General features: G+C 40.3%; 1 protein-coding gene and 1 long non-coding RNA gene across 2 annotated transcripts; one reads left to right on the top strand and one right to left on the bottom strand.

The window, feature by feature from the left end:
• Nucleotides 1–2,540: 2,540 nt before the first annotated feature.
• Nucleotides 2,541–4,830, bottom strand: LOC120734747. Its single transcript, XR_005696104.1, has 3 exons — nucleotides 4,485–4,830; nucleotides 3,634–3,694; nucleotides 2,541–3,008 (listed from the first exon to the last, which is right to left on the bottom strand). It is a non-coding gene; the product is annotated as an uncharacterized LOC120734747 (long non-coding RNA).
• Nucleotides 4,831–4,895: 65 nt separating this feature from the next.
• LOC120734745 (dapper homolog 1-like) lies at nucleotides 4,896–25,089 on the top strand. The gene is made up of 3 exons (XM_040033707.1): nucleotides 4,896–7,022; nucleotides 11,089–11,215; nucleotides 21,240–25,089. The coding sequence occupies exons 1-3, from the start codon at nucleotides 6,750–6,752 to the stop codon at nucleotides 22,832–22,834; spliced, it is 1,995 nt and encodes a 664-aa protein (XP_039889641.1). The 5' UTR covers nucleotides 4,896–6,749; the 3' UTR covers nucleotides 22,835–25,089.
• The last annotated feature ends 18 nt before the right edge of the window (nucleotides 25,090–25,107 follow it).

The raw sequence follows: 25,107 nt of genomic DNA, 5'->3' as shown, positions 1-25,107 counted from the left end.
TTCTGTCTCCTCTGTCACAGACTTCTCCACTTTTGATGATAAATCAGCCTGGTGCAACATGTAAGGATTGGCACAATTTGTTAAGATTTTGAAGAGTTTGAGAAACCAACCATAAGCATAAAATAAAATTCACTATCAGTAACTTCATAGCACCCGCCCAGCAGTATATAAACTCCGTCATGCTAGCTAGTACGCAGTACGAGTTATTCTAAGCGACTGTAAAAACTCAGCACAACGAAAATAAACTACAACTAAACTTGGTTTATATCTGACCCAGATAGACTGCAGGTCATAACTTCTTACCTGAAGTTCAGTTCACCTGACAGTCGGACCGGCGGCCGCCTCGGGGCTCTCCTCCTGCCTCACCTTTCCCTCATCCACCTGCTGGCCTCCACCACTTGCTGATGTTGCTAAATCTGTGGAATCTCTGCCATAGCTACCGCCAAACAATTCAGTTATTTTTACACATTTGGCAGCGTCTGCCTGAAGGGCTTGTTTCTTTTTGGCCCTAATTTTTTCTTCACCTCCTTTCCTTTTTTTGTTCTCCATTTTCTTTAGTTCGTCTATAAGATTGCTAAACAAGGGGGAGGGTGCATCCGACCTCCTCGGCTGTAATTGGTCCAGCCCAGAGTCGATCATGACCAATTGGCCAATCCAGCACCTTTCATTATTTATACCCTTCCAAAAAAAAAAAAAAAAAAAAAATCCATCGGCCCATAAAAACCAAAAACGCCAGCGGCCCGCCGGGCAAATGCCTGGTATGCCCGATGGCCAGTCCAGCTATGAATACAAGTCATTCCAATACAATACATGATGCCATCTTCTTCACCTACATATGACTTGAGGGTACATCCATTTTCTTCCAAAACAAAGATATGAACCGCGTGGCCTGCAGGAGTCCAGAGTCAATCAGTTTTAGCTGTCTGGAGCTAAAAACACAGTTCTCTCCATCCAATATGCACATTTTTCCAATGATCTTAGAGTTTATATAATTGATTTCCAGTAATGCTGTAATATTGGACAGCTACATACACGGTTAAACTTTCTGTCTAAACATTTACTACAGCTATATGGGATGACAGGGGACCAGTGGTTCAGTTTGACTGGGGTTATGTAAGTTCTCATCAACCACTTATATCAGAGGAGTTTCATCCTTGTATTAATTGATTACCTTTGGGCTTTTAAACATGCAGTTTCCCAGTCCGCCTCCTGTACAACTTATCAGTAGTGAGTTCCTTATCATGTGTTGTGGGTGGCTGTAGCTCAGGTGGCAGAGCAGGTCAGCCACTAATCAGAAGGTTGATGGTTCGATCCCAGGCTGCCTCCTGGCTGCATGCCAAATATCCTTGGGCAAGATACTAACCCCATGTCTGCCTACTGGTGGCAAACATGGTCGGAGCAGATGGCCCTTCCCCTCCCTGAGCCTGGTTCTGTCGGAGGTTTCTTCCTGTTAAACGGGAGTTTTTCCTTCCCGCTTGCTCATAGGGGGTCATATGATTTTTTTTTGTAGGGTCTACCTTATAATATAAAGCGCCTTGAGGCAACTGTTGTTGCGATTTGGCGCTATATAAATAACATTGAATTGAACTGAATTGAATTAAATTGAATTTTGAAACTCTGATCGGCTCTTCCTGCCTTAAAACATGTGTTGCCCCAAATAGGTGAAAAACGAGAGACAGAAGACTGTCTCACATGCCCTATAACAAATATCATCTGTGCTTTTTTTTTTAAAAAGGATTATTTTTCATTTTTTGGGCTTGCAGAGTATAAATACAGGTTCAATTGAAGGTTTGTTACTGATGTTTGTTCAGTTTTATGCACTGTAAAAAGAATAACCCTATTCAAATTAAAAAAAATGATGTCCAATTGTCACATCCAAAATATTTGGCTTCATAGAATCCAAATTGAGTCACTTGATATGACCTGATACTTTTATGTTGATATAAACAATATTACTAGACTTGACTGAAACTTAAAATTTTGCATTGATCCAAATTGATTTTTTTACATAGAACCATATTTTAATTATTGAACCAAGCTAATATATTGAAATTTAACCAACCTAATGTATTCACATCGAACCAAATTAACATGAACTAATATGTTTGTGTTGAAGCCAGGTAATTGATTTACATATATTCAAACTATATTTTTTACATTTCATTTTATTTCAGTTCAAAAATGCTCTGCATTTCCTATAAAAAACAAGACAGTTGGCCAACCAATTATTTCAAAATTATTTATTGTTCCAAACCATTTTAACTATAATCAATAGAGAGGGTTAGTAATATACAGATTTAGTGCTACGGCAGAAATGATTAGAGAAATGTTTGTTTTATAAAACCTGCAACCTTTTGAAAACCAGTAAAAAACAAACAAACCCTGCAATCTTTTGAAAACCAGTATAAAACCTGCAACCTGTCTAAAACTGGCATAAAACCATTATAAAAACTCTTTTTAAACCAATTTGCAAGTACTCAAAAATGTTTATATGTGCACTATGCCTGTACAATGTAAAAAAAAAAAATCTACACATGTATCAATGAAATCAACTTAAATCTCCCTTTCAAATGGGTGTTCTTATCATTTTTGAATGTAGAATACCACTGCAGGCCAACCAAGCAAAATAACCAAGCACACATGCACATGCATGTGCACATACACATGCACACATGCATGCAAACACACTACTGTGCAGTGTTAAGTTCACAATTAAGTTTGCGAATCTTAGAGGTCATCTTGTTAAAGTCAAGCTCCATCATAATCTTTTGAAGAGCCTCAAAGGTGAACCTGAATCCCCTTGGATATTCCATATTAAGAGCATAACAGAGTCCAAAGACCATTGCCACTCCAGCTGCCACAGAAGGCAACTTATTCAGGACTTCCACACCATCAATGATTATCCCGATGTCTCGAGACTGATGTAGGAGGCTTGAGTTGTCCCTGAAGACGAAGAGTGCCATGGTGGTACTCTGCAGCTCTTCCTCAGCTTCATCTTTCTGGGATATCTTGAGGTAAAATATGGAACAAAATGTACAAGTGAAGAACTGAAGTCTGGCACACCTGATAAATCTTTGACCATAATAAACTACTATTTTGATAGTTGTTTGGTCACAGACTATTAGAACAATTATTTGACTAATCAGATTGTGAATTGCATAATCATTAAATTAAATCAATGGTGGAACATTTTCATAAATGTTCCACAAAGCCCAAGAAAAAAAAGAAAACAATACAGAACCCTAAGATATTAACTTGATGAGTTGATTAATCGTTGCTGTCCTACATTAATCACTGCATTTAATAGCAGAGTTGTCAAATTTACATCAAGAGACTGCATCTCATGTAGAGACAGAACAGATATGGACATACCATGTATTCTTTTATCAAGTCCTCAACACATCAGCAAGGTGAATGAGTGGAGGGTCATTCCAGATCTTCCAGAGTGGAGGGTTTATTATATATACACATATATGAATATATAGATAACACAACTGACAAAGGTGTGTGTAAATCTATATATTTCCATTACATAGACAGTTATGATGGAAGGAAAGACTTTCTTGTTGAGGGAGGGTCTAGATTATTATTAAATGTTTAAAAAGGATGTGCAGTGTAAATGCAAAATGATACCTGTTCAGATTAAATGAAAATGTATGCTTCAGCCATGGAATGGATGGAGCGATCTGTGGTTCTGAAAGCATACAGAAAGAAAAGAATAATGTTACTTCTCTATAAAACACATAACATAGAAAAACCAAGAAATACGTAACATGACATACCGGTACACATCCTTATAAAAAGCTAGTACTATAATTTGATTTAGGTTTACCAAACAGTCTACAGACCAGCCATTAGCGACTAATTTGGCATAGGGTCAATTTTTTGCTGTTAAAATTAAAATTTCTTCAGAAAATGCACATTTTTCCGAGCCGCGCCTGAAAGTCAATTGAAGGAATTAGTCTTATGTCATTGATCTTATATGCTGGCGTGTTATTTCTGTCTCTAAATCATGCAAATTAATAATTATCTTTTGCGCTCGGTGTACACACACATAACACACAGATATTTATATGAAGAGAGACAGAGACAAACGTGCGCGCACAAACACAAGCTTGTGTCTAGAAACCGCGAGCTCACCAGAAAAATTCAAACGAAGCGGAGCACGGAGTTATACTATGAATGTTATGAACTATGAACTTATGCTAGCTAGCTGTATCCACCACCGATGCATCGTGGTAACGCTAGCTAGTTAGTATACTGGTAAAAAACGGCTTTTTGCCTAACTTGCATTCCCGACTGTGATGGTTGGTTTCTGGTAACCAGTTCTAACGTTGCGCAGGATAGCTAGCTAGCTTATAGCTAGCAGCTACAATCATGCAAAAATTAGGGGTGGCTGTCGACCCAGCTTAAATGGGGTTATTTTCTGCAATTTTGGCAATACAAATTATAAAAGCTTTTGTAACACACTTGGCTTTACTTACGTTTATTTTCAGATGAAATTAATCAAAGATGTGACACGATGTTTCCAGCAGCCATGCAGAATAAAAATGGGTCCCGGTCTATTTCTGGTGGGCGTGTTCAAGTGCAAATCACTTTGACTCAAATTAAAGATATTATCTGTTCAACATGAAAAGAAATATATGTTTTGAGAGAAATTAAAAACTTTGCGTTGTGTCCTTTGTACAGATATTTAGTTTCATCCAAATCAAAAGTGGTATTTTAAAATGCAAAAAGAAAGGGTTTCACAATCAAATCAATGATTTTATTCTGTTTTGAATGGCACTTATTAGATTGAATGAACGACTGCATGTTAGACTTTTTTCAGTGTGCAGACTGGGGGTGTCTCAGTGGAAAAACAGAACATTGCTGATGCCGCTGTACAGACCAGCAATAAAGTTTAAGATTAGGGAGTTGAAACCCCCCTCTTTCATATGGCAGGTACAACAAGCAAAATCTTAGTCTAGGTTTGTTGTTATTCCAAATGAATCTATTAAAGATACTGTTGAACTTATCAGAAAAGAGGCAGATGAAGTGACTGAAATGGTGCTTGTTAAAACACTGGCTTTGGGATTTGTATAAAAAGTTTAACCCATCTGAGAAAATTATTTCCACATCCATCCATTCTTGGGAGAACATTACATAAATATGACCATTCTATTCTGTCAAAGACCTGATGAGCATCCAGTGATAATAAAGCTGTATCCTTAGCATCAAATTTCTCATGAACCCTTCTTATGTTGTGAAACCCTTGACGTTCTAGTACAAAGCCATTTTAATCATTATGAACTAAATGTGTGATACTAATCTCCTTGCTAAAACTTTACAAAGTATTTCAGTGTCCAAACCTGTCTGACTTATTGGTCTACATGATGAGGTTTCAAAGTAACCATTGCCTGTCTCAGAGTGAGAGCCTCATTTTGATATGCTTCTTCATACATGTTAAAAAGCAATTATTAAATAAAAGGAATTAAGCCATGGTTTTCTGCCATCAATTAAAATACAGTGAAAATAACAATGAATAAAGTTTGACAGGTTAGAGTGAAATGGCAATCATATCAAGTCAAGACAAAGTAAACTTTATTGTCATCTCTGCTATATCCAGTGCAGCATACAGAGAGATGAGACGACAAGGCTCTGGTTACATCAGTGCAAAGCAAGCTAATAAATAGATATAAAAATGAGACAAAAATACATAAATATAAGCTTGAGAGTTACAAGAGTTACATATATATTTCACCTGTAATATTCTGAATATTTGTAATTGAGCTAGTCGTATACATTTAGAGCTACTTCTTATATTTTGTCAATGTTGTAATATGTTGTATTATTCAATTTAGTTCAGTCTGTTACTGTTATTGCCCTGGAGCCACGGTAACCACATCTTTTCCTGAGATATTACACGGGTGAAACGTTGCCCTGCTTTATTTGGGACTACACAGCATTTTATATCCCAGCCTTTTGGATATTGAGACACAAAAATACACACACAAGAACAAACTCGTTTGATTATCTGTGTATGCATGAATCTATAATAAGTGCCAGACAGAATACGAGCTGTATTAACAGTAAACAGTAATATTACTAAGAAGGCGATCCAAAGTCACACCGCAGTGTGGCGCTGCAGCTAGCGCTGTCACAGCAAGAAACTTTATGGTTCCATGTCTGCTGTGGATATCTGTGGGGCATTTGCGTGTTCTCCGTCTGCCTGCCTGTATTTGCTCCAAATATTCGCCCTTTTCCCACAGTCCAAAGTCCTGCGAATTTGAGCTGATGGCTGTTCACTAAGCTAGACAAAGTGCTTACAGTTTATACCAAAGGCCTGCCTCCAGATGTTTTGAGTGTGCAAAACTAGTGCGGCGTATACAACCTCATCATCCTCCTAAAATACACTGGAATACTCACAGGAATACATCGCAGTAATATAACGTGTTTATGTCTTTTCTTTATCTTGGAGTGTCGTTTTTATTTGGAATGAGGCATTCACTGAGCAGTATGAGACTAAGTTGTGGTTGTGCAGGATTCCCAGCAGCATTCCTGTAGGCTCCGCCAACAGCTGTCCAAGTGAGACTGTCCGGCAGAGCGCAGGCTAGAGGAGGGGAATGGGACCGAGAGCTAAAGCAGTGAGTTCATCAGGACAAACACACAACGGATACCGTTCCACAACAGGTATTCGAAGAATTTGAAGAGACAGCCAGACTTTTAGGGAATTCATTCAGCTTGAATTTTTAGGAAAACGGTATTCTGTGATGTCTTTCCAATACCTTCGAGACTCTTTTGAAACGTTCTCGCAATACATGAAAACGGGGCGCAGTCGGAATAAAGAGCGATTGCAAGCCAGCCTGGCCGGGTTATGCGAGCTTGAGCTTCTCAAACAGAGACAGGAAAGCAGGGTGCTGCGCGCTCTTGGGATCAAGGACCCTTCGTCAACCGGGGGCCCGGATTGGGGAGCTCTATGCTCGGAACTTTGTGCTATGGACGCACCGAAAGGGAAGGAAAGCTGTGGTCTCAATCTCCACCATGTAAGTTCTATTTGTCCTAGCTTATTAGCCAAATTAATATTAAAGTTAGTATAGCCGATGTGAAAGCCAGCTACTTTAAATTTCAGTTGATCCGTTTTCCAAAAGTTCGCATACGAAGACAGCTGATCCCATACATAAGGGTGTGTGTGTGTGTGTGCGTGTGTGTGTGTGTGTCCGGGGTAGCGGTGTGTAGTGCTAATACCCGTGCCTCGTTTCTTAGCATTTACTTGCGCTGACTTGTAGGGATTGATTGGCTTTGAAATAGCTTCTTGCTTTTACATTACGATGGTAACTATAACGACCTAGAACGCGAAAAATGTCGGTGGCTGCTCTTTGTGCGGGGTTAGTGCATGAAAACGTGGAGAGCCAGGCATACATTACCATTTTTGGTCAGTTTGGGGGAGCTTCATTACATTATCCATTTTATGCTGAACACAGTGGCTTATCCAGAGATCTGTCTGTTGAGTTTGAATCATTTCTCACATGAAGACTGAGGTCATTATTTTGGCATTACACCAAACCATCTTTGACTCTTTAAAATGAATTCCACGAATCAACAGCAGATAAGAAGTTGCTCTGTGGCCTCAGGATGCAGTTCGGATTCTCATTCAAATACCAACTTATATATTTATATCATTGTAAATTATACATTATGCTATATATTGCAGCACAATGTAGCATGGGATAATCATTTACAGTTTTGGAATTTAATACACTATTATTATCTCCAAGGATGCTGCACTTTGTCTTGGTTTTCACTTCCAGAAATAAAGATGCAATTTAAAAAATGTAACCATGTCAACAACAGTTTGTAGTTTGAAGTATAAGACACTGTTTTTCACATTATAAAGAGCCATATTCATTCTGTGCAAATCTGAAACTCTTACTGAAACGAGGTAACATCTGAAAGACAAGTAGCTGCCATTTCTATCAATAAATCTAGTGTGCGCTTAAAACATGAGTGAGACAAATGTCCTCCTGTAAAAGGATGCAGCAGATGAGCTGCTGACTGTGACAGTGAACAGTGTAAGACGTGCTACATGGTGAATGGTGGAGTTTGTCCGACTCGGGATAAATAGTTTAAATGTTACAACTATGCCATATAATTCTTTTTATATGACTTTGCACAACACTAGGAGCACTAGGAATACAGGGCTTGATTGTAAAGAAACAAATAGTTCCATCTTGTGACTTTCTCTCTATCTACAGAATTTAGAAAATGTCCAAACTACTCTTAAGGTTGCACACAACACTCTGCCCTAACCCCAAGAGAAGATATTGTGACTTGAACATTTGCCTCTTTGTTTTTCTTTGTGTTTTTTATGTAGCTCATCGGTTAATTCCTAAACCATGACACCTAATGCAGTGGCACTATGGCTTCATATTGGTTTCATATATAATTTGGACTGGTTGGGACTTATAGAGGTTAATACTGAAATTAGTCATTCACCCCTTGCTCCCTTGTATTTGTTTATGTGTGTGGCAGTACTGGAAAAAAGGGACAAAAAGGCCTTATGTCTGCAATGTGGGAACAAAGACAACTAGACTGAGAAAAAAATGATGCGTATGCATGAAGAGAGGGTATCTGTGTTTATTAGTGAGGAGTTGCTGACAGCTGACAGCAGGTGGGGAAACAGAGCAACCTTCACAGTGGCCTCCAGCGTGTAAAGAGATTAATGAGAGGGTATTAGGCAATGTGAATGCATAATGTGTAGTGTGTCTGTGTGAATGCACTCTGCATTATCTAACAACTATGTTAATCATAACTGAGTACAAGGTCTGATTGTGTTCCTCCCTCAATAAACCACCAGAACAATATGGGAAGGACAGTTTTCTTAAGGTAGGGGGACACATTCAAATCTGTATAAATGCACTGCAAAAATAGGAAAGACTCCGTTTACTGCCAGCATTATTATTATTAGGGCCTCTATTTATAGTGAAAGCTAAATTAACTATAAACTTTAGAATTCAAAAATTGCATTTTGCGGCCTACAGTGGCATACTGGCTAAATGTTTACTCCCTGTGAATAAACCATGTTTCTTATAGCTTAACAAGTGAACTGCATGTTCACTTGTTAAGCTATAAGGTACCTGTCATTGTACATGACGTAGTTTAATTGTGATAGTAAGTGTTTGTGGGTGTAGCTGTCTGTTAATGTCTAGGTCACTGCTCTGTCTGTTTCTACCTACTCTCATCCCGGGAACGACTAGAAAGTATTTTTGCATCTGTTCACACAGTTGTGCAGTTAGGGAGTAGTTGTATGAGATTCCAAGAGATTCCTATGACTTCATTTAAAAGTATGTATGATGTCAACTTCAACAAATTATTAAATTATTACATTTACTTATATTATTAATGATTATAGGGTCCCTTGGGGGCAATGTTCCCTCTAAGCTGTGCACTGCTGGCACGCTCTCTGCACACAAAAAAAAACTAACCTGAATTGAAATGAAAATGAAAACTTTAACAATTCTGTTCTGCAGTGTTAGTCAGTGACTGGCTGCTCCCGTATGGGATTAGAACGATGCCACCTTATCCCATAGTCCAGCCAATGATGCGATTCACATTCGTATATACGCAGCTAATCAACGTGGTTGACAGGCTATGACAGCGTCCTTATGTGCCGGTGTTTTAGCAAAGCGGCTGATGTGGAGTGAAGCCACGTTAATGACAACGTGTCCAACCATTGGAGATGTGAGCAGGACAGACGGAACAACTGACGGACAAAGTGTGGACTTTATACCAGTTTTTAAATTGTGTTGATCGGCCACGTAAAACCAGAGTTATGATAAATATATCTGCAATGTTTGTTTATCTTCCTGAATACTGTCGTTGTTTATATTTACTGCAGGAAGAAACGGTTCAAAATGGCGTTTTATAAGGAAAACGCTCAAAAGCCTGTGAACAAAACAGCCCCCCTCCCCCAGCCTTTCCTATTGGTGGAAAAATGATATGGCAACATGGCATTTAGTTGTTTAGGAAGGGGGAAGTTTTAGGAGTGACGGCATGTTTTGAGAGATTTGAGACGTTTAGCACAAATCTTGTGTAGTTAGTGTGTAGTTAGTGTGTAGTGTAGTCAATAGTTGTGTTGTGTGTGTCAGAACAATGAGGCGACTGCTGAGTGTTACAGGTGTTACAGCAGTGATACATCTGCTGCTGTCAGGCCTGCAGGTATCAGGCTGTTGTTCTCCTTCATCTCATAGTGGACAGAAATTATTTTTTGGAGTGACACAAATAATTTGTGTGGCATCAGATTTGATGCAGAACAGCTGATTGTTCTGTAAATAGTTTGAAATGTTTATTTAAAAACGCTTTGGCTGCATTTTTAGGTAAACAGCTGCAAAAAACTTTGTTGTTTGCAAAACTCAGTTACTTTTTTGAAGAAGTAACTATATAATTAATTGCCCAACATTGGTCATTATTTACTGTATTTGCAGACAGAGTTACAGACTCTCTCCCAGACCACAGACTCATAATACAGTCAGAGCTTTATAAAAAAATAAAAAAGAAGAAGTTGTGTTTTCAAACTTGGAGTTCAGGTTATTTTTTCTTCCAATAGTGTTAACATGCTGCACAGGTCATGAACTAGATTTATTTAAATTTTCATTGTAAGTGGGCTAAAGCAGGTAATTAAAAGTAGTCTAACATAAATGCTGTAATTTGATTATTTTAATAAACGATGTAACTTGGATGGATTGGATGCTGGCGTGACCACAGTGCACACGTCTGCTGTTGCTCACAGTGGTCCAAGGGACGCTCAGGGAGTTTGTGTGTTCGCTCAGACACGTGAAACATTAGAGAGGACGTTGCTTGGGGGTTGCATCAAGAAGGGTGTTCAGCGTAAAACTAGCAAAGTAAACATGTAGAGCTGCTGTGGCAGCCCAAAGCCATGAATGCCAAAGCCACTGTTACATTTAATATACACCACGGCGATGAGTAGCTTCTGTATGGGAAGAAAATGTGACATAAAATGTGAACACAAATAGAAGCACACAGCTTTGGAATGAATGTTCAGTCTTTGATGATTTTTTTGACAATTTGAATTTCTTTCTGTGTGTATTACAGAGCAGTCTGCAGTTTACTCCCTGGGGTTTAAGCACATCGTTAGAAGAGCAGGTGGCAGAGCTGAAGGTGGACTGTGAAGTCAAATCATCAGATTCCACTGATCTGGATGCCAGCCAGCTCATTTCAGGTAAAATTCAAGGCAGGGATAGCTCAGTAGGTAGAGTGGTGGCCCCATGGTTCGAATCCACGGAACAGTCCCTACACACTGCTCCCCGGGTGCCCAATAGCTGCCCACTGCTTCACTGAGTGAATGGGTTAAATGCAGAGAGGAATTTCCCCAATAAAGGGGATCAATAAAGTATACATTATTACATTGAAAGGCTCACAAATCTCTATTATATGATCCAGAACTGGAAACTAAGATTGAAAAATACAATCATTTGTGTTTTAAAATCATATTTATTTATTTTCATTTATTAACAGTTTAGGAGTGAAGAATAGACAGAAAAGGGAGGGAGGGGGAAAGACATGCAGCAAAGGGTCACAGGTCAAATTCAAACTGGGGCATTATGGAATTAAGGCTACATTTTTCCATGTGTTTGAATTACTTTGTATTTGTGTGTGGATTACTCACAAAAGCATGCATTTGTGAGTAATTTAGATCTGTCATGGGAGCATGAAATTCTATTAATGTCAAAAGTTCCACACGGGAAAGAAATCAACAGCACAGTGTGCTAATTCAACAAGTGTAGAGCTCAACAGCTACGTGTGCAAACAAGCCATGTTGCATGCGACAGTGTCTGCTTTGTGAACACTGCAACAGATGCACACTCCTGCAGTAACTCCCTGCTCTTGAAGCTGAATCCTGCACGCACCAATCAACTGAATTTAGACTTTTCGGACAGCAGTGCCCAAACGAAGAAAAACCTCTAGTTTACCATTAAAGTAATCCAGTAACAGCTGTCAGCGTTTCCACTGCTACGCAGAAAACAATACGTGTTGACAGTTAATTTGGCTAACTTCATTTTCCAAAATGTAAAGAAATATAGTTTCTAACAGAGCTCAATGTTGCTGCCACAAACTGAGGTACACTGGTCCATCAAGTGACCAATCACATTAATACCCCGCTTCCTTTGGGCTCTGCCCTTCAAACACTTAAAGGTCAGTTTTTTCCAATGAGCATCTCCAAAACTGCAGCTCTTGTGGGACTGTTTACCAGTACTGACACCTCAGTAACAGTAATAGTGGTGATCCAGTGACAGCGACAGCCAAGGCTCATTGATGCATGTGGGGAACAGTGGCTGGGCGTGTGCTTTGATCCAACACACAACATAGAGTAGCTCACATTGCAGAAAAAAGTTCATGCTGGTTCTGATAGAAAGGTGTCAGAATCACAGTGCATCACAGATGTTTGCTGTTTTGGCAGCAACACAGGGACCAACACAACATAATTGGCAGCTGGTCATTAGGCCTAATCTGTGTAAGTACCACAGTTTACTTTTAACAAAGACAGAATGATTTTACAGGTCTTCGTTTGTTATATGTATGAGACTAGTAGACTCACAACCATGACTGGAAAATAGATGAAGAGAATTACTAGTGTGCAAAAGCATAATCAATAATATCAATAGCAATCTAAGAATATGCTATAATCTCACACCATCCTCTTCAACTAAGCCAAAAACAGATATTGTAGTGGAGGTATCAGAAATACACAGCATTATGGCACTGATTCCTTCTTTAGCACTATGGTCACCCTGGTGTGTCGGCCAGAACACCACTGAAGGCCAAATTGTCCCAGAGTACAGAAGAAACAGCTTGAGGTTTGGTTTGAGGCACTTTATTCTCACGACTCAGTTCCTGTGGCTCTAAACACGGGTGTGCGTGTGTGGTTTGTTATTATTCACGCACACATCACATCCCATCGACAAATCCACCTCTCGTCCGACACTAAACTGGCCACCTTACTAACTGGATGACGTCACCTGACGGTGGGCTGGCTCAAACTAACAGAAGGTTAAACATTAAATGAACAGTATATAAACTTACAAACACCTGTATAAGAGCTCAAATAGAATTATCCTTTGAACTTGGGGCCTTTTATACAGATATAGTCTTGCTAAATGAACAAAAAACAACACACACACACACACACACACACACACACACACACACACACACACACACACACAGAGACCCATTAACGACTCAGTTCAGAAGGACTGAACGGGGTCACCGTATCACAAAACAAATTGACAACAGGTTTGCAGGCGTTTTGGACAAATGGCAGGGTCAGGAAATAATATTTTTCAGAAAAAACTACCTGATTTCGTCAGTGGAGGAGATATGACCGAGTAAAACCCTGAAAAAGTAAAATTTAATTCATAAGGAAAATGTATACACATATGTATAAAAATGACTTTATTTCCCAATTTAAACATGTAGTACAACTCTTAAAATGTGTCTTAATTACTAGTAAACTAGTAAAACACACAGGAAGAGCCCATTTTCATATTCATGTTGACCTTCAGAGTGTTTCCCTGGCTGCCACCTTGTAACATCCTTTGCTTCCCACTGCACTGTATTAGCCAGTAAACACTAATTAGTGCTTTGAACTGATGCATAATACAATCCAAATTATTTCAGCCATCTTGGGTGCCACTGTCAGAAGAAATGGACGATATGGTAAATGATCATTTGACACACCTCAGCTTTAAACAGGTGATTTCACTCCATTTTAGTCTTTAAAACTGGAGATTTTGCTGTGTGATTTTTGTTATTCTTAAAGTGACACTAGAGAGTGTCTATATGAGTCCACTCCTCTGAGTGTTAAATGAACACTTTTGATAGTGTTATATTTTTAAAAGTAACCTAGTCAGTTTTGAAGATTAACAATGACTAACACTGAGCAGTGTTGATTTTCTAACACTGGAACATAACTCAAAATGTTAGAAATATTCCAGTGTTTGAAAATCAGTACTGGAGATTTTGCTGTGTAGGAGAAAGATTTGTAGTAAACAAAAATTGACAAATTTTAGAATTACATATGCCACATTCATTGTGTTTGGGTTTTTTTGCTTGTTGTTTCAGTACAGTGCAGTGGAATAAGCAAAACTGATTAAGTCTAAACAGTAGTAAAGTTCAGCTACAGTTAGCTGGATCATACCTACAGTTGCTTGCAAGGGTATTCGGCCCCCTTGAACTTTCCCACATTTTGTCACATTACAGCCACAAACATGAATCAATTTTATTGGAATTCCACGTGAAAGACCAACACAAAGTGGTGTACATGTGAGAAGTGGAACGAAAATCATACATGATTCCAAAAATTTTTTACAAATAAATAACTGCAAAGTGGGGTGTGCGTAATTATTCAGCCCCCTGAGTCAATACTTTGTAGAACCAGCTTTTGCTGCAGTTCCAGCTGCCAGTCTTTTAGGGTATGTCTCTACCAGCTTTGCACATCTACAGACTGAAATCTTTGCCCATTCTTCTTTGAAACAGCTCCAGCTCAGTCAGATTAGATGGACAGCGTTTGTGAACAGCAGTTTTCAGATCTTGCCACAGATTCTGGATTGGATTTAGATCTGGACTTTGACTGGGCCAGTCTAACACATGGATGTGTTTTGTTTTAAACCATTGCATTGTTGCCCTGGCTTTATGTTTAGGGTCGTTGTCCTGCTGGAAGCTGAATCTCCGCCCCAGTCTCAAGTCTTTTGCAGACTCCAAGAGGTTTTCTTCCAAGACTGCCCTGTATTTGGCTCCATCCATCTTCCCATCAACTCTGACCAGCTTCCCTGTCCCTGCTGAAGAGAAGCACCCCCAGAGCATGATGCTGCCACCACCATATTTGACAGTGGGGATGGTGTGTTCAGAGTGATGTGCAGTGTTAGTTTTCCTCCACACATAGCGTTTTGCATTTTGGCCAAAAAGTTCCATTTTGGTCTCATCTGACCAGAGCAGCTTCTTCCACATGTTTGCTGTGTCCCCCACATGGCTTGTGGCAAACGGGACTTCTTATGGTTTTCTGTTAACAATGGCTTTCTTCTTGCCACTCTTCCATAAAGGCCCACTTTGTGCAGTGCACGACTAATAGTTGTCCTATGGACAGATTCCCCCACCTGAGCTGTAGATCTCTGCAGCTCGTCCAGAGTCACCATGGGCCTCTTGGCTGCATTTCTGATCAGCGCTCTCCTTGTTCGGCCTGTGAGTTTAGGTGGACGGCCTTGTCTTGGTAGGTTTACAGTTGTGCCATACTCCTTCCATTTCTGAATGATGGCTTGAACTAGTGATGGCCCGCTTGAAGCTGACGCTCCGGAGCGTGTGTCGAAAAAAACAACACACTGGTTCAGAAGCACTGTGTCGAGGCTTGCTTCGTTTGGCAAAAGTCACGTGACCAGTGACGTCCGAAGCTTCATTACGCACGTAACTGCTTCGGTACCTGATTCAAACGAAGTGAATCATCCACGGGATTCGTGGAGTGTGTTGATGGTGACAGATAGCGACGAGGTGATCGTTCCACTGACAGATATGGAGCCAGCGAGGAAGAGAGGACGTTCTGGCGTGTGGGAATATTTTGAGTTGATTTTGCTCAATTCATTTTATCTGCCGAAGTGAAAAACTTGAAATGTCCAAAATCATGTTTTCATAATGTAAATATCATTACAGCATATGACTTTAGGAACACTTCCATGTGAATTAAAGCTAATGAAGACTACAAAAATGTATTTGACACTATACGTACATTACATTGCTACACAGTTTAGAAAATCATTTTGTTTATTGTTTTTAGGTGATAGTCTGCAGGACCCAGGAATACCTGCATATCTACCAACTTGCAGTGTAGTTCCTGCACTCCACAGCCTCTTCTGTTCCATGCAAGTGGATTTTCTCCAGGGCAGGAGAAACTATTTCTAAGAAAAGAAACAGACTCAGCCAGCGCACAGTAACACTAATCCTCTTTTTAAATGTAAATAACAAAAGGGCTACCTTACATTGATCATGTTTTTACTTTGCAAGTTCTTGATTAGGGGTGGGTTTTGATTATCGCCTTTCTGATTACAATCCATGCTAAATTGAATAAATTTATATTGATTCATTAAAATCCTGTGTCGATTTGTAAATTAACGTTATTATGCCTGAAACGCCAGCATCTCAGGTTAAACCTCACAACATGTCGTCAAACACCATACAGCTAAAACAGTAACTGCGAGCAGGTTTACGGATTCTGCATACAAACGTAAACACAGAGCGCGGACCCGACATGTCAGAATCAGATTTTGATGTGTCGTCGGGTCCGCGCTGTGTTTGCCTCTTTTTTTTTCGCTGGCTTCTGCAGCTGCAGGTTTCATAACTCTCTGTTTACATCTCTAATTAAGTCTCACATGTGTCAGCTTTCTTTTAATAGATACGAAATTATGGATATATACTGTTAAATGATCAGAATTGTAATATTTCTGACTGAGGCAAAACTTTCCAGATTCCAATCAAATTGAATCGGATCATGTATCGAATCAAAATGATTCTACAAATCAGTGACGATGCAGCCGTACTCAGCTCCCTAAGCATTTTCCCTTTCCAGTTCACAATCAATCCCACCCCTAGGTCAAAAATATGTATAGGACAATTGGCCTAATCTAATATTTTGTATGAACCTGTCCAGCTGTCCAGTGATTAAACGACAAGTAGATGGAGGCAGGACTTCACAGCAGGGGCATACTCCATAATGTGCTGTGCATTCTCATATGTATATTATATATATTGCTCACTTATTGTATTTACCAACATCACGGACTTATGAGCAAAGGAAGGCCACACCATAGTGCATGTTTAAATAGGGAAAGTTTATTGATCAAAATGTATTACGCAAATACGCATTACATTTTTTTCAGCCCCCCAATCGAGAAAACAAAACCAATTACATGTTCAAAGCAACGGAACGGTGGCCCAATATCAGAGAGAACTCCACTCTTGAGTGAGCAGTGATAATTGAGCAGTCCGTTTTATTTTGCAGATTCAAGCTGCTCTTTAAAATTTTCACCACCAGATGTCACCGGAGAGGACTGTGTTGAAAAGCTTCGAGTAATGAACCGTTTTTCAATACAAGCTTCAGTGCTTCGGAAAGCTTCATTTGGCCATCACTAGCTTGAACAGTGCTCCGTGGATGTTCAAGGCTTGGGAAATCTTTTTGTAGCCTAAGCCTGCTTTAAATTTCTCAATAACTTTATCCCTGACCTGTCTGGTGTGTTCTTTGGACTTCATGGTGTTGTTGCTCCCAATATTCTCTTAGACAACCTCTGAGGCCGTCACAGAGCAGCTGTATTTGTACTGACATTAGATTACACACAGGTGCACTCTATTTAGTCATTAGCACTCACCAGGCAACGTCTATGTGCAACTGACTGCACTCAGACCAAAGGGGGCTGAATAATTACGCACACCCCACTTTGCAGTTATTTATTTGTAAAAAATGTTTGGAATCATGTCTGATTTTCGTTCCAGTTCTCACGTGTGCACCACTTTGTGTTGGTCTTTCACGTGGAATTCCAATAACATTGATTCATGTTTGTGGCTGTAATGTGACAAAATGTGGGAAAGTTCAAGGGGGCCGAATACTTTTGCAAGCCACTGTATATTCATAGTGCTTACAGAAAGCTAGCATGCATTCACTTCATTTACTTGACAAAGATAAGCCACAGGGATGTGCAGTCATGCTGTGTTCTCCTATGCAGGGGCACAATTACATACATTTACCAGTGATTCCCAAACTTTTTTGGTTAAGCCCCCCTTTGTTTTACAAGAGCAATCTTATTGTTTACATGAGATGAATTTCTACAATGGCAGATAGAGCCAAAATACTGTTATTGTTAATCTGACTATCTGCAGGTTTTACAGGCTTACATACACACACGCAGTTACTGTCCCTCCATTTACAAAGGCAGAGGCGTCACGGTGTGATTATTTTACGTGTAGTTGTTTTTTCCTGTGTAATAATATTCAACATTTCTATTAATAAATTTTTCAAAAATGCCTCTCTGTGCAAAATGGTTTCAAAAACATAAACAGCTGTGGGATCCTGTTTGTCTGTGATTTGAACCGGGGGAACAAATTATGGCAGGATCAGCCTGATGTTATTTGTATCCCACTGTAACTTTACTGTATACAGAGCTAACATCTCCAAAATGTCAGGTGTAGTTAGTCATTACAACAAGTGTTTGTGAACTAAAAATGTGGGGTACTGTTTGTCCGTGAGTTTGAGAGCCCAGCGCTGCTCCCGACGCAGGAAAAACTAATTCTGTGGCAGAGACCTACAGTGGGGCAAAAAAGTATTTAGTCAGCCACCGATTGTGCAAGTTCCCCCACTTAAAATGATGACAGAGGTCAGTAATTTGCACCAGAGGTACACTTCAACTGTGAGAGACAGAATGTGAAAAAAAAAAAATCCATGAATCCACATGGTACGATTTGTAAAGAATTTATTTGTAAATCAGGGTGGAAAATAAGTATTTGGTCACCTCAAACAAGGAAAATCTCTGGCTCTCACAGACCTGTAACGTCTTCTGTAAGAAGCTTTTCTGTCCCCCACTCGTTACCTGTATGAATGGCACCTGTTTGAACTCATCATCTGTATAAAAGACACCTGTCCACAGCCTCAAACAGTCAGACTCCAAACTTCGCCATGGCCAAGACCAAAGAGCTTTCGAAGGACACCAGGAAAAGTATTGTAGACCTGCACCAGACTGGGAAGAGTGAATCTACAATAGGCAAGCAGCTTGGTGTGAAAAAATCAACTGTGGGAGCAATCATCAGAAAATGGAAGACATACAAGACCACTGATAATCTCCCTCGATCTGGGGCTCCACGCAAGATCTCATCCCGTGGGGTCAAAATGATCATGAGAACGGTGAGCAAAGATCCCAGAACCACACGGGGGGAACTGGTGAATGACCTGCAGAGAGCTGGGACCAAAGTAACAAAGGTCACCATCAGTAACACACTACAACGGCAGGGAATCAAATCCCGCAGTGCCAGACGTGTTCCGCTGCTGAAGCCAGTCCAGGCCCGTCTGAAGTTTGCCAGAGAGCACATGGATGATACAGCAGAGGATTGGGAGAATGTCATGTGGTCAGATGAAACCAAAGTAGAACTTTTTGGTATAAACTCAACTCGTCGTGTTTGGAGGAAGAAGAATACTGAGTTGCATCCCAAGAACACCATACCTACTGTGAAGCATGGGGGTGGAAACATAATGCTATGGGGCTGTTTTTCTGCCAAGGGGACAGGACGACTGATCCGTGTTAAGGACAGAATGAATGGGGCCATGTATCGTGAGATTTTGAGCCAAAACCTCCTTCCATCAGTGAGAACTTTGAAGATGAAACGAGGCTGGGTCTTCCAACATGACAATGATCCAAAACACACCGCCTGGGCAACAAAGGAGTGGCTCTGTAAGAAGCATTTGAAAGTCCTGGAGTGGCCTAGCCAGTCTCCAGACCTCAACCCCATAGAAAATCTGTGGCGGGAGTTGAAAGTCCGTGTTGCTCGGCGACAGCCCCAAAACATCACTGCTCTCGAGAAGATCTGCATGGAGGAATGGGCCAAAATACCAGCTACTGTGTGTGCAAACCTGGTAAAGACCTATAGTAAACGTTTGACCTCTGTTATTGCCAACAAAGGTTATGTTACAAAGTATTGAGTTGTATTTTTGTTATTGACCAAATACTTATTTTCCACCCTGATTTACAAATAAATTCTTTACAAATCGTACCATGTGGATTCATGGATTTTTTTTTTTTTCACATTCTGTCTCTCACAGTTGAAGTGTACCTCTGGTGCAAATTACTGACCTCTGTCATCATTTTAAGTGGGGGAACTTGCACAATCGGTGGCTGACTAAATACTTTTTTGCCCCACTGTACCTCGGCACTTGTGCAGGTGAAGCCAAAGGGAAGATATGCTTCACCATATTTTCTAGTCTTTGGCTTGGAAGGAAGTTGTTTGTAAACAAATTTGGCGATGCTTCATCTCCTGCTTTGCGTTTGTGTGGGAGCCCCGTCAAAAACCTGTCCATTACGCTAGCAGTGTCCAAACATTCTTTCTTTGTTTTTTTTTTTTTTTCTTTTCATACTGCGCCCCCGCCTGCAATGGCGCTGTGCCCCGCCTAGGGGGCGCGCCCCACACTTTGGGAACCTCTGCATTAATCTATAATTGATAAATATATTTGTTGGTGTGTATGATGGAGGAAGGACGAGCTATCCACAGGAAACATTTTGAAAAAAAATGACCAGGCTTGTGAAGTTGAACAGCTCTAGTTGTTCAGGTTTTTATTTATGGATTTGTAAAATCGATTTACATACATTCAGATTGTTTTGTATTTGTCATCGGACTGAAGCACAAGTTTGCAAGTATTCAAAATGACTCACAAATCATTGCATTTGTAAATCTTAGCTTGTGTTTGTGGATCATGTCATACACATTTGTGAGCCCTTTCAGACAAGTTTAACCCCATAGTGATGAAGAAATTTATTCCTAGAAACTGGTGGACTGTTGTTAAAAGGAGAACACGGCCCTGTCCCATTTGTCGAGTGTTGCTGCCATCAACTTCAAAATGACCTCTTTTCTATTTTCTATTATGAATAAACTATAGATTTATAATATTCTGTTTTTAATTTACATTTGACATACATGTCAACTTTTCTTAGAACTGTAATTGTATCATATTTTCAAAAGCAGTTCAGTTTCACATCTATAACATAGAGCGACAGACAGTAGCCGATGTTTTATCGGTTTTCTAATAATTCCACTCTTGTGGAAAGGTGCCTTTTTCAAGTTACTGCACATAAAAGGTGTCATATCCTAGGTCTAACCCTAGCCTTTCTTGACACCTGAAAATTTAGCTTATGGCTGTAAAATAAAGACAAAACATTGGTGTAGACATGTTTAATGGTTATCACACTGACGTTTTATTTTAAATCCTTGCAGTTTAAGCACATGGAAGAGTCTAGGCATATTATTCCTCTAATAAGGTTAATAGATTATTGAGTGAAAACTACTGTATTGTTTGTGTATCAATTATAAGTGTCACACTGGTCCATAGTTTTTCATTTTTATCTGCAATGGTCAAGATTCATAATTACAGGTAAATGTTCATTAAAGTGAGAACTGACATCAGAATGATCATATGTATTGCCTCTGCTTTTTATTTTTGTTAGGGAAAGCCCGTGTAGCCAAGGAAAATGGATCTTCTGAAATGAATTGCTACCCCGTGACCTCATGTTCCCTCTCAGCCCCCGAGGGGAGTGGTGAGAAAGAGACAAAAAAAACATACATGTCCACCCTGACAAGACATGCCATCGTTACCGGTGCTTTAGGGAAATTGAAAGAAGTTGACCCCAGTCTGTATGATTATCAACAAACCCAAAAGGTTGAGACTTACATATTTGGAGTGATTCAACGACGAACTCTACCCACACGGCCCTCAAAGCCTCGTACGAGCCTGGCACATGATGCCCGAGTTGTTAATGTGGTAAGGCAGAGTAGTTTATGCCAAAAGGATGAACAACATTTACCAAAACAGGAGTTGGCTCAAGAGATCATTGCACCCTCCCAGTGGTCAGAAGGAATTGCTTCAGAGGCTGGCCTTAACCTAGATCAGGAGCAATACCTTAGGATAGGGCCTACTGAAGATCCCCCACTCCCATATCATCTTCAGCAAAAGGGGCTTTATACCAAACCCAGGCAAGCCTCCATGACGCTGCTTGACTATCCACATGGTAAAGATGTCCAACCAGACTCCAGCACTACTGAGCCTGACTTATCCCAACGTCTCCCCAAGTACCAGTCGCCTCCAGCAGCAGCAGCAGCAAAGTCTACTCAACCATCTTCTCCCGAAGATCATCTGGTCAGTGCCGAGTATATTCCGGGTCAGCCTTGTCGGACCTCCAACCGAGCTTATGCACATCACCACACCAACCACCACAAAGGTCCTGGGGTGTCCAAATCCAACCGATGTGCATATTCTCCAGAAAGACTCTATCATCAGGAGCAGCAACCCACGGCTTTTCATATCCAACCCCCAAGGTACAGAGGAGGCCCAAAGAAATGTCGATCAAATGAAGACAGAGGTGGTGCCAGCAGAAAGCCAGGGAAGAAGGCGTGCAGGTCTCAGTCAGAGAATAGCTTACAAAGGTTTCCAGAGCGCAAGTTTAATACAGTCGAGAAGGATGGTAGTGGAAGTGGGAACGCTGGAAGGGGAAGCCGCGGTAATCAACCCAGAAGCAAAAAGCAGCAACAAAGTAGCGGTAGCTACAGGCGCTCGCTGTCCACTTTGGAGTTCAGCCAAGATGAAGCTGATCAGCCACCTGTGACAATACCTGTGCAAAGCAACCAAAACTGCTGTCTTAGGCGCACACGTAAACCCCGTCCTACACACGCATCATATGCTTACCCCACAACCTCGCACCATTTCCACCATCATCAGCACATGGAGTTTCAGTTGGAAAGGGACCAAACGCAACTGTGTCAGGCCACCGATGATTATTCTCACGCAGGTCAGGTAGAGTCTGAGTCGAGCATGAGTGAGGCTGACTCTCCAGATTCCAGCTCATTGTCCAGTGATTCAGATGAAAGTGGTGGTCTGGTTTGGCCACAGCAATTACCCCCAAGACTTTCCCTCCCATCAACACTTGCTCCATCTGGAGCACCTCTGCAGCCTAAGGCTTTTGTCAAGATAAAGGCCTCACATGCACTTAAAAAGAAGATCTTGCGCTTCCGTACTGGTTCACTGAAAGTAATGACCACTGTCTGAAGTGAAACGAATGCCAAAGTGAAGTAACATGAGATGCAGTCCTTGAGTTTATGTACAGTGATGACATATTACATGGAAATGCTAATGAACTGATTTTGGACATGAATGGGTTTTAGTCTCAACAAGCAATGAAGGAAATGGCTGTCACTCTATGCATCTCCAATCTCTGTTTCAAAAGTAAGATGTAGAAATGACATTTTCCATGATAGTAGAAGTCTTAAATAGATGACTCACGCTAAAAAAGTCCTTGTCTTTGTTCAGATAAGTCCTGAAACACTGTCCCCACATGTATATCATATTCCAAACCATGTATATCTTCATTTGAACTACCCTGACACAAATGAAAACGATAAGGGGCCTAATGTTAGACCAAGACTTTTGTTTGGGACTTGGTTGTATAAATCACAACACTACAGACTGTGTGTCTGTAGTGTGAAATTCACTTCACAACACTACTCATCTTAAGGCACAACATACCAACAAGGTTTCACTAGAAACCAAGTTTCAAAGGTTTTGGTGAGCTTGCTGTCTGAATGTGCCTACTTTTACTCACCCAAAATGGTGCTATGTGTAAATCAAAAGCACGTATGAGCAGAGCTTAAGTACATTAATATTAATTTGTTTTATTTAATATATTTGCATTGTTTAGTATGTCGTATGAAAGTAAGTCATTCATTTATAGGTATGTAGATGAGCACAGGCTAGTAGAACGACTGCAGCATTTAAATAAAGTCATTGCCAATCGTATTTAAATGTATTTGGCAAATAACTTGACCCCAGTTCAGTCACAGAGAGATGGCAGACTGATAGTAGACCAGTGACTCTGTCTTTATTGCCTGTTTATCATTTTACACATTTACAATAATTTTTAACATTAAGTTTTGTTGCTATCTTCAACCACTGTGTGACTCTGATGTCTCTGATATCTAAGGCTTAATATTCTCTTTCAAGTGTGTAATGTCAACTTTACAAAATTAAGGATGCAATAAGTTGGACAAGGGATTTAAAAATAGCAGATTATTTGAAATCAATCACCATAAAAATGAAATAATAAATGCTTCTATTGTGACAATGACTCAGCACACACACAGGCAGCTTTGCAGGGTGAGTGTCCATTTATTCACAATGTTTACAACACCACAGCACTGAGCACACTCATGTCTCCAGTCCCAGCAGGCTACTCAAACGGGGCGATTGCTCAGACAATCAGTCCCAGCTGCCCTGGAAAACTGAGCTTTCTGGTAACGTTAAATCAAACCGTGCTCTTTTCCCAAACATAGCCAAATATCTTTGGTGCCTATGAGTAACCAAACAAAGGTCAGCTGCTCTCTTCAAAGCAATTTTGTGATCAAGACAGGAATAAAGTAAAAAGGTGTGGTTATTATTTTATGTTCTTTGCCTTACCAAACAAAGTGCCTTTAGGTGGCTGCTATATAAATAAAATTGAATTGAACTGATATTTGTGTGTGTGTGCGTGTGACCAAAGGGGGATTTCTATGGGCTGGGCTGTTTTATGACTTTAGGATTTAGCTGTTTCAGTTAACTGAAGGGGAGAGGAGAAAACATGTCAACACAGCAGCAAAAGAAAAACTTGCAGCCACATTTGAAAATATTTAACACTGAGTCAGAAGCCAGTCGATTTCAGCTTTTTTGTGCTATGCTACAGTCCGTTTATAGCTTTTTCTCCATTCCTTCATTCCTCCATCTGGTAGTAGTTAGAAACAGAACCCTCCCTTCTGGCCAAGAACCGAGAGTATTTCCTGCTTAGTTGGTGGTGGGACAGAGAGGCATAGAGCCTGCAGAGGAAACCCCAGAGAGAGAAACAGAGGCACAGTTAGAGCGTGGGAGGAGGGTGAACGAAGGCCTCATGCACATACATCTGGCTTTCATTACCCAGACAGAGAAGGTGATGGTAAGTGAGGGCAGACAGACAGAGGGCTTGTATATGTGCCACTTTTGGAGATACTGTACATTTATCTCTTATTTTGATGTTTTTCTGACTTTCACTAAGTTTATCCACATTTCAAAAGCTTGGAACCGACTTTCTAAACCTGCCTTCACTGTAAACAGAACAGCAAGAAGGTGTGGCTCATTTTTTTCGCTATTATTTTAACTTTTTTCTGTTTGTAAAAACATGAATCTTGGTGCTCTGGGCCTTCAATGTAAAGCTCGTGTACTAGTCGTGTCAGCCAAGTCCTGAGGGAATGACAGAGCCATCAGAAGAGTAGTCAAAGAGCAAAAGGTTCAAAGAATTTTAAAAAATAAGAGCACAC

Source organism: Simochromis diagramma, unplaced genomic scaffold, assembly GCF_900408965.1.
Source record: "Simochromis diagramma unplaced genomic scaffold, fSimDia1.1 OVJJ01000721.1, whole genome shotgun sequence".
Taxonomy (NCBI): Eukaryota; Metazoa; Chordata; class Actinopteri; order Cichliformes; family Cichlidae; genus Simochromis; species Simochromis diagramma.
This window is presented reverse-complemented; position numbering and strand designations above follow the sequence as displayed.

What these genes read in the sequence shown, in the direction of transcription:
- LOC120734745 (XM_040033707.1), top strand. Translation starts at nt 6,750, where the DNA reads ATGTCTTTCCAATACCTTCGAGACTCTTTTGAAACGTTCTCGCAATAC. An exon ending in GTGGTCTCAATCTCCACCAT is followed by an intron (nt 7,023 to 11,088) that starts GTAAGTTCTATT and finishes TGTGTATTACAG; the next exon opens with AGCAGTCTGCAGTTTACTCC. An exon ending in TGCCAGCCAGCTCATTTCAG is followed by an intron (nt 11,216 to 21,239) that starts GTAAAATTCAAG and finishes TATTTTTGTTAG; the next exon opens with GGAAAGCCCGTGTAGCCAAG.